This window comes from Argiope bruennichi, chromosome X1 (genome assembly GCF_947563725.1).
Source record: "Argiope bruennichi chromosome X1, qqArgBrue1.1, whole genome shotgun sequence".
NCBI classification, from domain to species: domain Eukaryota; kingdom Metazoa; phylum Arthropoda; class Arachnida; order Araneae; family Araneidae; genus Argiope; species Argiope bruennichi.
In genome coordinates, this window is record NC_079162.1 from 14,702,373 (window position 1) to 14,716,176 (window position 13,804).

The 13,804-nt window shown below is 28.4% G+C and overlaps 1 protein-coding gene across 4 annotated transcripts in view; it reads right to left on the reverse strand.

Moving 5' to 3' along the window:
* Positions 1 to 13,804, reverse strand: part of LOC129958757 (E3 ubiquitin-protein ligase TRIP12-like) — a 108,126-nt gene that overhangs the window by 44,267 nt on the left and 50,055 nt on the right. For all 4 annotated transcript variants that reach the window (XM_056071427.1, XM_056071426.1, XM_056071425.1 and 1 more), the window contains exons 10-14: positions 9,977 to 10,164; positions 6,135 to 6,323; positions 5,505 to 5,789; positions 5,300 to 5,411; positions 4,092 to 4,153 (exon numbers count right to left, since the gene is read on the reverse strand). In XM_056071427.1, the coding sequence (XP_055927402.1) occupies positions 4,092 to 4,153; positions 5,300 to 5,411; positions 5,505 to 5,789; positions 6,135 to 6,323; positions 9,977 to 10,164 (836 nt within the window). The remainder of the gene's footprint in view (positions 1 to 4,091; positions 4,154 to 5,299; positions 5,412 to 5,504; positions 5,790 to 6,134; positions 6,324 to 9,976; positions 10,165 to 13,804) is intronic.

Below are 13,804 nucleotides of genomic sequence, written 5' to 3' on the forward strand. Positions count from 1 at the left end.
AACAGACTGTCTTAATTGCACAGATTTCCAATACAATATCATAATATTTAAACAAAGCTCCAATATTTTTAATAAATACAGTTTTCTATAAAGAAATTAATTCAATTTGCTATGCAAGATCTGGCAAAAGTTGCAATTTTTACAGAATACCTTGAACATAAGAGCAGTTGCATGTTGAGCCCTCTTAAAGTGTATAATCTGGTAATAATTTGCACCTACATATAGCAAAGAAAATTTTTAAGCACATGATTTGAATCCTTATGCATTCTCTTGCATCAATTTAATTAAGTTTTAATGAAATTTATGTTCCATCTAACTGCTGGTCTATGCAGATGATACAGATAGTATTGGAAGGTCAGAAAGGCAGTGAGAGAGGTCTTTCAAGCTTTGGAAACTTCTGCCACAAATATGAGCCTTACTACCATCATCTCTTGCTTAAACAAATTTATGGAATTCCCGACATCAACTATAAATCACAATGTTCTTCTGTGTATTAACGGTCATATTCTCGAAAAAGTCAATCATTTCAAATACCGCGGCACAATGATTAATGACAATAATAAACTCAGAGCAGAAATTGACAACAGAATAAAAATGGCTAATGTTTCTTTGGACTGAAAAAACAACTAAGATCCAATTTAATCAGTCGAAAACTAAATTAAGAATTTATAATAAGACTCTTATTATGTCTGTTCTGCTCTACGCAAGTGAAACTTGGACACTCAGCATTCTCTGACATCTTCGGGAGAAAGATTCGTAGAACTATCTTCGGCCCGGTGGTACTAGAGAGAGGATGTTGGCGAACTAAATTCAATTTTGAACTATAAAAACTCTATAGGCAACCACAGATAACACTGGTTATCAGGAGCAATAGTTTAAGATGGCTCGGCCATATCTGGAGAAGCCCAGAAAACAGCACCCACAAAACACCCAATATTAAAAATCCTATGGGATCCCGGGCCAGTGGAAGACCTCCAACTACATGGCTGGATGATGTGGAAAGATATCTGAGTGTTCCGAGGATAAAGAACTAGAAGGGAGTTGCGGAGGATAAAAAGCGCTGGAAAGTTCGCGTGGTTGAGGCAGCCAATGTCTACAAGGGGCTGTTGTGCTCATGAAGAATGAACTTTATGCATCGCTGTCAAGAATTTCTTGAATCTCAATTTTTAGAACTTTTTATATTAGATGATAGATGGAAAAATTTAGAAGTAAAATAAAAGTGAGTTTTAAAAGTTCTCCATATGGTATACAGTACAGTAAAAGAATATACAAAATAATCACATCTGTTACAAATGATCACGACTTCCTTGTAAATAAAGATAGGAAAATTTTAACGAAATAATAACAAGAATAACGAATAATAGAAAATTTTTTCAACACAATGATGAAAAACCAAGTCAATATATTTTTTTTTTTTTTTTTCATTTGTAAAAATTAGCTTATGTGTCTTCTCTTGCTTAAACACAATAATTGTGCAGTAATTCATTTTGTGGCAGACACTGTGAGGTGTATACAATGGTCACACGCAACTATCCAAAATTTCAGAAATTACATCTTCAATTTACTAGCTTTATTAGTAATAGATTCAGTGAAAAATCACCCTGGCATAATTTTAATTTTGCACCCTTTCATCAAATATGGTTTAAAGAGAATGATATAAAACTACTAGCGCATTATCTTATCCCTCTATGACTGGTACCAGGGGCAACCACATGCCCTCCAGTCACTACATCAACATGTCCATGTCATTCCAATATTTTACTTGTCCATTTATGAAGGTCATTCATGATCAATCTAATATATGGAAATCCATACACTGCCAATCAATTAAATCCTTTACTTCGTCTTTTCCTCTCCCACTTTCCAAATCCGCATCAACACCTCCTACAATTACCTTGGCAAATAACTATTGTAGTACAGTAGTACTGTGTAGTTTCCTTCGCTTCAAAAGAGAACATGGAAGAGGGATCTTATTTATTTGTAAATGAAGACCAGAGAAACAAAAGAAAAATGCTATAAATAGTGGATCTTGAATAGGAATTGCTATGCACGCATAAATTTATTTAATGCTCTTTCACTGTCTTCTGATTGGAGGAGTTATTTAAGGATGTCATCCATCCTTACTTCAAAATAGACAGAAGAAAATATGAAGAGATATAAGATTTCAAATTTAAATAATGAGCATTGTGGGCTTATAGAAAGAAGAAAGAGCAACCATATTATTTGTTGACATTTTTCTCTATGCAGGCAATATAAACAAACAAGTGTAACTTTGCAATTGAAAGTATATGTTTGATATATTTAGACCCTTTCCTATTATTTGGGGGGGGGGCACTCTATATGGAACAACAATCAATCTTACCCTGAACACAATTTTTCTATTTTTAAAGTCAAAATTAATGGAAAACAATATGATCCCGTCGATATAATAGACACCATCAAAAACTGTTTTTTGAATTGGTAAAATTCATCAGATAGCCAGCGCTTTTTAATACCTCACACCCAGTCTTTAAAAGCAGACATTCGCCAAGTATTTGAAGATATGTAGTGGTTTACGCATTAACAAGAGAGCTACCATGTCTCTCTCCACAAAATAGCATCCGATGCATAATTTCTAACCTTCATGTTATTTAAACAAACTATTCAAGCTAAGCAAATTCATTCTTATTTTGACTACATTAATATAAAGTTTCTTTTTCGTAATGAAAATAAACAGGATTATAACACTTAAGTGCTTAAAAACTAAAAGTACTTAATGGAAAATATACAACATGATCCCATTGATATAATAGACACCATCAAAAAATATATATATTTTACTTTTAATACCTCATCCCCACCCTTCATAAGGATACACAAACAAATATAATGATAAGTTAAACTTTTTTTAATTTAACTTTTAGAGATAATTGCATTGATACAGAATACACTGAGCAGAAAGTGTCGGTCCAAGTTTTAGTTCCCGTTTCATAGTTGTGTGAGAGTTATTTTGAGGTGAATTATGCAATCTCCACCATGGTTAGATTATAAATGCCTTGGAGCTTTTAGTGCTATCTAAAGCACTAGAAGCTCTAAGAATTCCTTCCACATCAATGAGTGGAAACTTTTTCTATACTGATTAACAGACTTCAGTTCTTTTTAAATATATAATTCACCTTTCTGAATTAATTCCTTATCCAAGGTAGAGGCAATTAATTCAGAATAATTAACAATTTCATGCACTAGGAAATTACAAGGAACTAAAATTTTAAATTAATCATGATTACAGATTTTAAATTCATTGTCCACAAGTAAAATTAAACCCAGAATTAATGTTGTGTTATGACAATAAAGTTTAACATGCAAAAACTTTTTAAAATTCATTACTAGACTATTTTTATTTCTTACCTACTTGATGATGCAATCTATAAAAAAATCGACAATTTCTATCACATACAAGTTTTGCATAGATCCTTTCAATATGCTATCAAAAATAATATTTTGAGAATATTAAATTGTTACATTTAAATTTATTAATGATTTATGAAGAATTTTTTTTTCTTTTTTACATACCAGATATTTTCAAATAATTTTATACTAAAATCTATACTTAATCAAATGCCAGATAAAAATAAGTTAATAACCAAATTCTTTTTTAACACACTTGACAAATTTATCTGTTCCAATAATTTGATAAACTTATCAACATAATATTCTTAAAATTTGGACAAGTTATTTAAATAATTATTTGTTGCACAAATGAACACATGAAACTACAGTTTTAAATGCAAAATTTCTTTAAATTTGCACATTAAAAATTAAACACTTACAAACAAAAACTACTTAATCTATTAAAGATGCAAGCAAAAATAATCAGACGCTTTAAGAATTACCGAGCAAGCAAATTACAATACATTTCAAAGAATTAAAAACATGGAATATTTACATCCGGCACATGAGATTTAACATTTTGAATGCAGTAAAGATGTTTATGGGGTAAGGTATGAAAAAATATATATATATTTATTTACAGATACATATTTCAATGAAAAATTAACAATAAAAAAACATTAACGTTTTCAATTTACGCAAGAACATAGAATGGTACTAACTTCAATTTCATCAGTGTTTCCAGAAGTACCCATCAATAAATAACGCAGGGTTTCAGAAATATCTACCAAGAATGAATGTAAAATGAATAGTTTAATGAAAAACATGAAAATGAGTGAATATAAAACAACTTGCATAATTACTCTTTATTACTTTGATTGAATAACAGATATATGAAGTGCTTTTGAATTTCAAATAAGAGAAATACAGATTTAAGAATTGTATTGATTATGTATATAAATGCTTCAAAATGATGATCATTATGTTCTATCAAAGTATTTCGTTGTCTAAGACCCACAGATGCAAAAAAATTTCATATTTGTTTATATTTATTTTGTTGACTTAATATCATGTTCCCTGAATTCATTTGCATTCTAAAAAGGCTTCAAAGAAAACTTGAGTTAAAGAACAAAAGTGAAATGTTCTTCAATTTTACTTAGAATCATGTGTAGATTAATTTCAACTCAAAAATTCGATTTATTTATTTATTTTAGCATTTTTCTTAGACAAAGAGGGCCCAATTAAGCATTAAGTAAATTAAAGTAGCTAAGAATCTGGAAATTTTCACCATGAAAATATTTTTAAATATCTCATCATTAAGATTGAAATAAATGAAGTTCTTCATGCTACTTCAGAAGTATAGAGATCTACATGACCTCTTAGTACAATATACTTTTTTTTTTTTTTTGTACATAATAAAAAAAATACTCAAAATTTATATAAATGTACTGTTTAAATTTATATAAACGTACTGTATAGATAATATATTGTATACTACCATGCGCATTTCACAAATAGCATCTAGCCCTTTTATATCTAACTATTTTATTTTTGCTTGATAATACCAACAGCCACAGGAAAAATACAGTTCTACAAAGCATATGCATAAAAATTAAAATTTATTATTTCTTATCTGCAAGAAAAAAAAGATCAAATATGTATTGAGTTAAAAATTAAATTTTAGCAATAATATATAGTGTTTTGATTGAAGCCAGAAAATTATATTTATCACATGTTGGAAAATGTGCTAAAATGTGGGTGGAAAAGCAGTGTTCCATAACTTGATGGAAATTAATAGCAACATTTTAAAAAAAAAAAAAAGGAATTTTGTTCATTTTACCAAAGTTTGTCATAAGTAGCAAAAGGCTTCAATAATTTTTATCAAGAATAATACATAATATTGAAATTATTTTCTACAAACATAACTTACTTTGTTTTAGCAAAACAACAGCAAGCTCTGGACATGATGCACACATAACTGCTAACATCCGTATGACAGTAACAAATGTTCCAGAACTCACAACAGGTGGTGAAACAACGAGCTAAAGGATTCAAATAAATTAAAAAATAGAAAACAATTTTTACATAACATACTGCTTTGGGTTTGAAAATTACATAATACTGTCCGCACTTACCAGCTGCTGAATATTTGATAATAAACCATGACTTGCGATTTCCTTCAGACATTTTGAGTCATTCTGAAAGCAATCAACTAATCGAGAAAATGCAAGGCAAGCACTTTCAACTGACTTTTTATCCTGATGAGTCAGTCTTGCACTCAGTAAAGGCAAAGATTCCTGCACTAGGTTAAACTCATCAGACAGAAGATTTTGGCAACAATTTGCAGTAATTGCAAGAGCAGCCCGCTGTGCATTTATTGAGAAAAAATCAAGGTAGGTCAGACAAGCAGCAACACCTCTCTAAAAAAATGAAACCAAAATTAACAGTCATATAATTTTTTTCAAGGCATATTTTTTATAATCTCTTACTATCCACAATTATATGCTGGATATAACCAAGTTTAAGAAACACATGTATGGCCCAATCTTGTAGCATATAAAATTATAAAACAAATATCAGAAATCTCATTTTACAATGATAACAATAATATCATTTTAAAGAAATAACGAAACTTCAATTCCCCTCTTTAAGTTAACATATAATCCATTCCTGCTTTGGATTAAAAAGAATCTTTCGGTTACTAACAGAAAATTTGTAACTTACAAAATAAATTTTTGAAAGAGGGAAGAAAAGTGGAAGCTTACAGCATGTAAAATGGCTTTACTATGTCTTCGAGACAACATTTCTAATGCAGTAAGGGACTGTTCTGCTACATCCATGCACTGAATAATTTGAAGCTTTTCAAGAAAAACAGGTATTGCTTCAACCACAACAGCGGACGATCTTGGCAAAGCTTCCATCATATAAGTCAAAGCTCGACATGCATGATTCATCTAGAATGTAAATTTAAGTGAATTATTAGTATGAGATATCTATAAAATAACACTACTGATTAAGGAAAATTCATAAAATATAGTTTATCTAAACAAAGGATAAAATACATAAAAACAGAACTATTAAAAATGCCAGAACAAAGATAACACTATAAATTTATAATTGTACATAATAAATTCATATAACTTTTTTCTGATGTTCACAAACTACATAAAAAAAAATTTAAATTTTTATTTGATTATTTCTATCAAACCATTTCTGAAAACAATAAGAAGTTGTAGAACTTTTTTAAAAACATTTTTTACAAGCATTTGCTTACAAGACTTTTTAAACTATAAGATTATGTGGTTGTAAATCTGTTCTTATATGAAAACTGCTTGTCATGAAATTTTAAGGCTTTTATAACCTTCAACAGCATAAAATTAATGCTAATTTATAAAGGAAAGCACTTCACTATTGCAATAATTGAGACTATTTTATCACTGCATTCCAAAGAGCTTAGAAAATTTTAGTTTCACTTAAAACTCTACATTTATCTTGATTACCTCAATGATGTAGGGTTTGGTACCAACCAATACAGATAAGGAGAGAGAGGGGGAGAGGGAGAGAGAGAATAAAAAGAAAGAAATCATATGCTACACCAATCTTAGATGAAAAGTGAAACAGAACTGTGAAGGTTCTTTAACAAACAGTTAAACCTTTCTCAAACCATTTAAAAAAGTAACTGACAATAATGTAGAAAGAAACAATCATTAAAAGAACAGAATAAAAAGACTACATCTTTAAAAGTGCAGTTATAAATTTTGAGTAATAGTTTAAAAGAGGTAAAAGAAAGAAGAACTGTGAACACAACAAAAATATTTTTCAAAAGAAATTTAGTCAGCATATGTCCTATGCTGCGATAGTTCAATGTGCTTAATGGGATGAATGTGCTTAAGCCACTTTAAAAATTTTAAGCTAAATTTGCTGCACCAACAAATAGATGTTTGCCCTTGATTTCCTAAGTCTAAAGAAAAACTTCATCGTACTGCTGCTTCTGAACACTTAACAATTTATATATATATATATATGTATACAGCACACATAAAGTGCTCTACCATTGATTAGAATTTAAATTATCAATTAAAAAATAACTTTCCCGCCAAAAAATTCCACCACCGCCAAATGAATAAGGCTTCAGTTTTTTTTTCCCAAGCTAACGAGGATAGGCTTAATATATTTTCGGCTAATTATTTCAAACGATTCTGTTTATTTTCTTAGTGTTTGATGCATTTGAAACTAAACGTTGTTAATTAATCGATCTTTCATATTCATTCTGAAGTACTTTTGAATTACAATAAAAGAGAATTAAGGAAATTAAAAACTTCTAATCTGCGTAGCGTTACCCCAACTGGCGTAGAAAATTCATGCATGTGCATTGTGTTCTGACTGTTGACAACTCAACGGATACGGACTTGGTTTTTAAGGCTTAACATGTTTCCGATCGATTATTTCAAAAGACTCTTTATTTTCTTAGAGTTTGATGCATTTAAAACTAATCATTTTTAATTAATTGATCTGTTCATGATGAATCTGAGAAAATTTTGTAGAAAACTTCTTGAGATATTATATAAATTAAGAAAGATATTCTTTAGTGCCCATAAGGTTTAAATACTCAGCGACTCTGTTTTCAGTACTCATATTTAAAAAAAAATTTTCGTTTCAATAAAAAATGTTCTTTTATTAATTGCAATTTAACCATTTCCACTTTAATTTAAAGCATAAATTCTACGGAAGCTGACAGAAAATTAGAGAGATACATATTACGTTATGGCTGAAGGCCTTTTATAATATTATGGATGAATTATATGACTATCAACATTATATTATCAAAATTGGCCAGTAATTTCTGGTTGCATATTTCCTGCAAAGTAAGAGGGTTAAAAAAAAACATGTGAAATTACATGAAATGCAATGTTGAGCTCTTATCATTTTCACCTATCATCTTGTAAATGAATTACAATAGTCTGATAGTTTTTTAGGTCAAAAAATATTAATTTTCTCAATTTCCTTTGATTACAGTAACATGTAGTAAAACTAAACTCCGAAACTGCAATATTAATCATTAAGAAAAAATAAATGGCAATACAGAAAGAAAAATTAAAAAGAACACTTCAGCCATTAAAACAAATTTACATGCTTATTATTTTTTGCATAACATTTCACTCTTCTTTCTCATCATCTGATATTTGGAAGTCTTATTTATAGGAGAACTCGAACATATTATTTGCATAAGGATTTAAATATGTTAATAAATTCTGTAAGAATCAAAAGTAATGTTTTCAATAAATCAGATGACATAAATTCAATAAAATACATTGAAGGATTGAATATCTGCATTCCTGCAAATTGTCCCATCTTAAGCTATTAACAATAGCAAATAAGTATTCAAATGGTACTAAAGTGGAAAAACCAACTTTGAAATTCTCTATGTTCCTGTTGTTACATATTTAAACTAAGAAATATTTGACAGAATCACTTACTGAAAACTTATTTAGAAATATAAACCCAATGAGTAAATACATAGCTTTCTTTCTTTTCTTTTTTTTTTTTTTTTTTTTTCTTTTTTTTAATTAGCAAGGAAAATATGATGCAGATTTTCACACAGGATGAAAGAAAGTCTTTCTGACAACAGAGCATAGGACAAATTTTACTGGCAAGTAAATCAGTCACAAAAGAAAAACTTTCAAAAGTTTCAGGTCATCAACTAGAATAATTTGACAGCATATAACAAATCTCTTTGGTCTTTTAATAAGTAATATGCATATCAATCAAACTATTGCAATTCATCCACATGAGTAAAAATTATGGTGATAAAGGAACTAAAAATAGCATAATGAAATAATTTTATGTATTTTCATTTACATTGCAGGGAAAATAATCGGAAAATATAGACCAATTCCAATAACAAATTTTATTACCTTTAAAAGATTGAGAATTTAACAGTTAAAACTATAATAAACAGACAGCAAGAAATTTAATTGATTTTCAACATTTTTATGACATTGAAACTCTATAAGGAAGCAGAAAATATCAATAAATTTTGTAACTTTTTTTCCCAGGTTCTATTTTCATCCATTTGCATCTTGCAATTTTTTATTATTGGTTTCGACCAAACCAAGAGCATAGCAACTACTAATGTTTGATATAAATGTTCTAAACTTCATATAAATACATTTAAGATATTCACGGAATCAATATCACATTAAAAATACATCCATAACGATAATTACCAATATTTAAAAATATGAAGCTCTGATGATGATATATTACTCGCTCTCTCTCATTATTCCTAATGTAATTGTACTTAGAATTTAACTTTACAATTCAGAGGCTATTAAGAACATTTTCAGAAACATTCAAGTGCAGTTTCATTTTTATAAAGGCTGTTAAAATGACAGTGTAACAAAGATTTCTTTCAATGAGTTATTAAGAAAGTATTAGGAAATGACCGAAAAAAATTCTTCTTTGTTTGTTCACTCGTATTCAAAAAATATTTCGAATTTAATAAACTATCATAAAATGTTAAAAGTATCTTCAATCAAAGCAAATGATGTATATAACATTTATAATTGCATTATAATAGTGGAAGCTTTAAAATAAGAAGACAAACCATATCAAAGTTATGATCCATAGAGAGAAGATTAATCAACACAGGAACAACTTGCTTTACGGGAAAACCAGTCAAAGTATCTTCATTGCCCATAACCAGCAATTGACACATTTCCATAACAGCCTGCAATTGCTGTCCTTCATCACCAATTGCCTGTAAACCTTGTAACAGCTGATGAGCACGATTGCCTGGAAATATTTAATTATAAACAAATATAAATTTTCACAAAAAAAAAGCTAAAAATCAGTTGTTACATTTCATGCTTTACTTGATGCCTTTTTTTGCCTTTATTTACTCAATGCCTTTATTTAATCAATTATGTTGTCATCAATTTTTCAACTTCATTTTTGCACTAGTAGTTAAGTTTTCTTGCAGAATAATCCCAGGGAACCCAAGAAAAAATATTTTAATTAATAGAAATATCTTAATTTAATTATTAATTAAATATTTTTAATTCCTACTTTTAGCTTATATTAATGTTTTGCTATTTGGTATACATTCTCCGTGTTCTTTAGAATACCATCAAAAAAATTTTCATATTACGAAGATATAAGCCAGATTTAAATGGTACTTTTAAGTCCCATCAGTAAATAAAGGGTTAAAAGTCAACTTTTCAAACAAATGCAACTGTAGTGGCATTTAAACTAACATATCAAAATAAATAAATATACTGTATTAGACCACAAACTTAAAATAATCGATAATAAAATCACTACTAATAGAAACAATACTAGACACATTTAAGAAACTGTTTTATTCTTTATGCCTAAACTGTTTGTTCCCTAAGAATATGTCCCCCGCAGCAAGCAGTTTATATGTATCTTTTTCCCCTCTAAAAAGCAATTTTGCACATTTATGCAAAAATCATCCAACATTATTAAACTTTTAGCCCTTTTTGTTGAAAAATAGGGTGGCCATTACTTCTGCTGTTTTTCAGGTTTTATAAAAAAAATTTCCCTGATAATCTTTTTAGCATAAAAATCTTCAAAATGTTCTCGCTTAATGTCTCCTTATTTACTGTACAGTAGGCTCTTAATAATATGAGAAAAAAAAAATCCACTTTTTTAAATTAAAACGAATGTACAATAAATAAAAGGTAATGATTAGAAAATAAAACAAAAACTCATTTTGCTTTCTCAATTTCAAATAAAATTCATTTTTGTCACCATTTTCCCAATTTTTTGCAAATATTCTAAACAATATGTACAAATCAATAAAAAAAAATGTATGCCTGCCAAGATAAGCTTGTAGGCTACCAATCATATCTCATAATTGTTTGTCACTCACAAAAGAAATAGCACAAAATCACATGCACATCGACATGGTGCTTAAAAATAAAACAATATATTGTAGTGGTGGAAAACAATACTATATATTAGTGGAGTCTTACTTATTCATAACGTTTATCCACATCAAAACTAAACTATAATTCCACTAACAAAAAAATTATTCACAGAAGCAAAATGAAAAATGGCTGAAAAAATACTAGCAATAATAGCATGCGCTTTTAATCAAAAAGCAGTATCATATCAAAATAAAAGTATTTAATCAATAACAGCAAAATTGTATTAACTTTTAGCCACCAACCATTTTTAAAAAAATCATTTGCATACGAGCAAGAGATACCCTTATCACCAAATTTATCTTTATTGTATAAAAATAAAAATAACTTATAAGTAACAGTTTTCAAAAAGAGGAGAGAGTTCGTCTTCTATAGAAAATATAGTAAGTAAATAGTTCTACACTTAATCACAGTTATTAGTAACCATTTTAGACTAGGGGAATTGCATGTTTTTATGTACGAATGAACATTTTTTCAACAATAAAAAAAGCAAACCTATAAACATAGTATTTATATATAAAAAAATAAATAATATAAATAACAAAAGAAATGAGAAATTGCAAAAATTATATATAGCTACATTAATTTTAGGGGCATTTACAAATTAAAAAAAATAATTTCTGTGTAATGAAGAGAATTTATAATCTTCAGTCTCCAGATTGTATTCAAAGATGAAAACTCATGTTATCATTTCAGGAAGAAATAAATGTTTTTTATTAAATTGAAAAATTTGAATAATTTTGAAGTACTATATTTTTATGCAGGCAAAATTCAATGACAATTATTTCAATTAAAAGACAAATTGTAACTAAAAGTTACAGTTTAAGATTTTTTCATAAATTACAGAATCTCCAATAAATAAAAAAAAATCTTTATATTTTATTTAAGTATAATTCTCAAATGTATAGCTTAATCAGAAGGACAGCTGTTCAATTAACCAGATTTTTAAAATCACATTATCACATTTTAAAATCACATTCACCACAAATACTAAAGAGATTTTAAGCAACAGAATAATCTTGTTCGTTTAAAGTATAAAGCAGTTTATTTCCTTTTAATTAGTAAAGAATTTAATATAAATTCAAAAAATTACTTTGATATTTACTCTGTTCCAAAAAATAAATAAAAATCAGTAGTGGTCACTTCAATACAATTGATGAAATTTATCATACAGTAACATAATCACTATTTTCTTCATGATGGAAAATTTTAGTTCCGGTTAATAAGATTTATTTAGTTACAAGAATTACATTAGAAGCATCAGGAATCATAAGATTTTTTTTTCCCCCTTCATTTGTAATAGACTTTAAGCCTTAAATGAAACTAAGCCTGAATCACATATCGAATTTTTCTAACAAAAATTATAAACACTAAGATTTATTTAGATTTTTTGCAGTTATCATGTCTTGGTAAAGTTAAGTTCTTGATATAGTAATTACGTGCATGCGAGTACAAAGACTGACAGATGGTAGATGCATTGAGGGATTTGGTTCAAAATTTTAATTTAGATACCAAAACTGTATGCCAAATTTTCCGATGTAGCACTTCGCGTTTTGAAGTTATCGTGTTCACCTGTAATCGGATAAATAGACAAAAAAAAATTCATTAGAGTTGCCACACAAAACTGGAAAAAAAAAATTCCCTATCTTTTCCCTGCACGTATATCCAAAATACGAGAAAATGCGCAAATAGCACTCCTGCTAGTTATAATGCAATATGATTTTAAGGAGTAGAAAAAGCAAGAAAAGAGAACAATTTAACATTATTTGAAATAATAGCCTATTAAAAGAAGGTTTATGTTTAAATACAAAAAAAAAAAAATTCTCTTTATTATCTAAAATTCGGTAAGACAAAATTTATATATTAAGAGGGGAAGGAATATATTACCTTTCATACTCTTTAATTGCAAGTCACACGAAATTAAGAAATCAGGTGAAATAAGACAAAAAAATTTGTTATCATTATACCAACCATTTAATGTTAACAAAAAAACATTACAAAGCAAGATTGCTTTTTTTATTTATTCATGTTGGCCTGCTCATGTATTCGGGCATCAATTTCTGCAGCTTCTGTAGATTTTTTAGCCATAAGTTTCACAGAACTAATCAGTAAAAAATAAATTACATTTTTGCAAGGCCTAACTGTTTTACTTTCAGTGAACATATGTGAAAATATTTCCGATATATCGCTGAAGGAATTAAAAGACGAATGTGACGCAATAAATTTTAATGCCCTTAAAAATGAAACTTTAAATGATTGTTTTTGAACAAAAAGTTCGAATTCGATTCATTTTCGGAAATTAATTTGACGTTTTCGTATTTGACAAGTTATCTTTTCCCGTACTCCTTTTAGATACTAAGTTCAACAATAATGATGACTCTTTCGGACTGGCAAGCAGTGTTGCATGTTTTCCTCTTTTGGTATGCCTAGTAAGTGCCTGTTCTCCCATATTATTTAGGCTTATTATCTTCTTACAAAGAGAACAG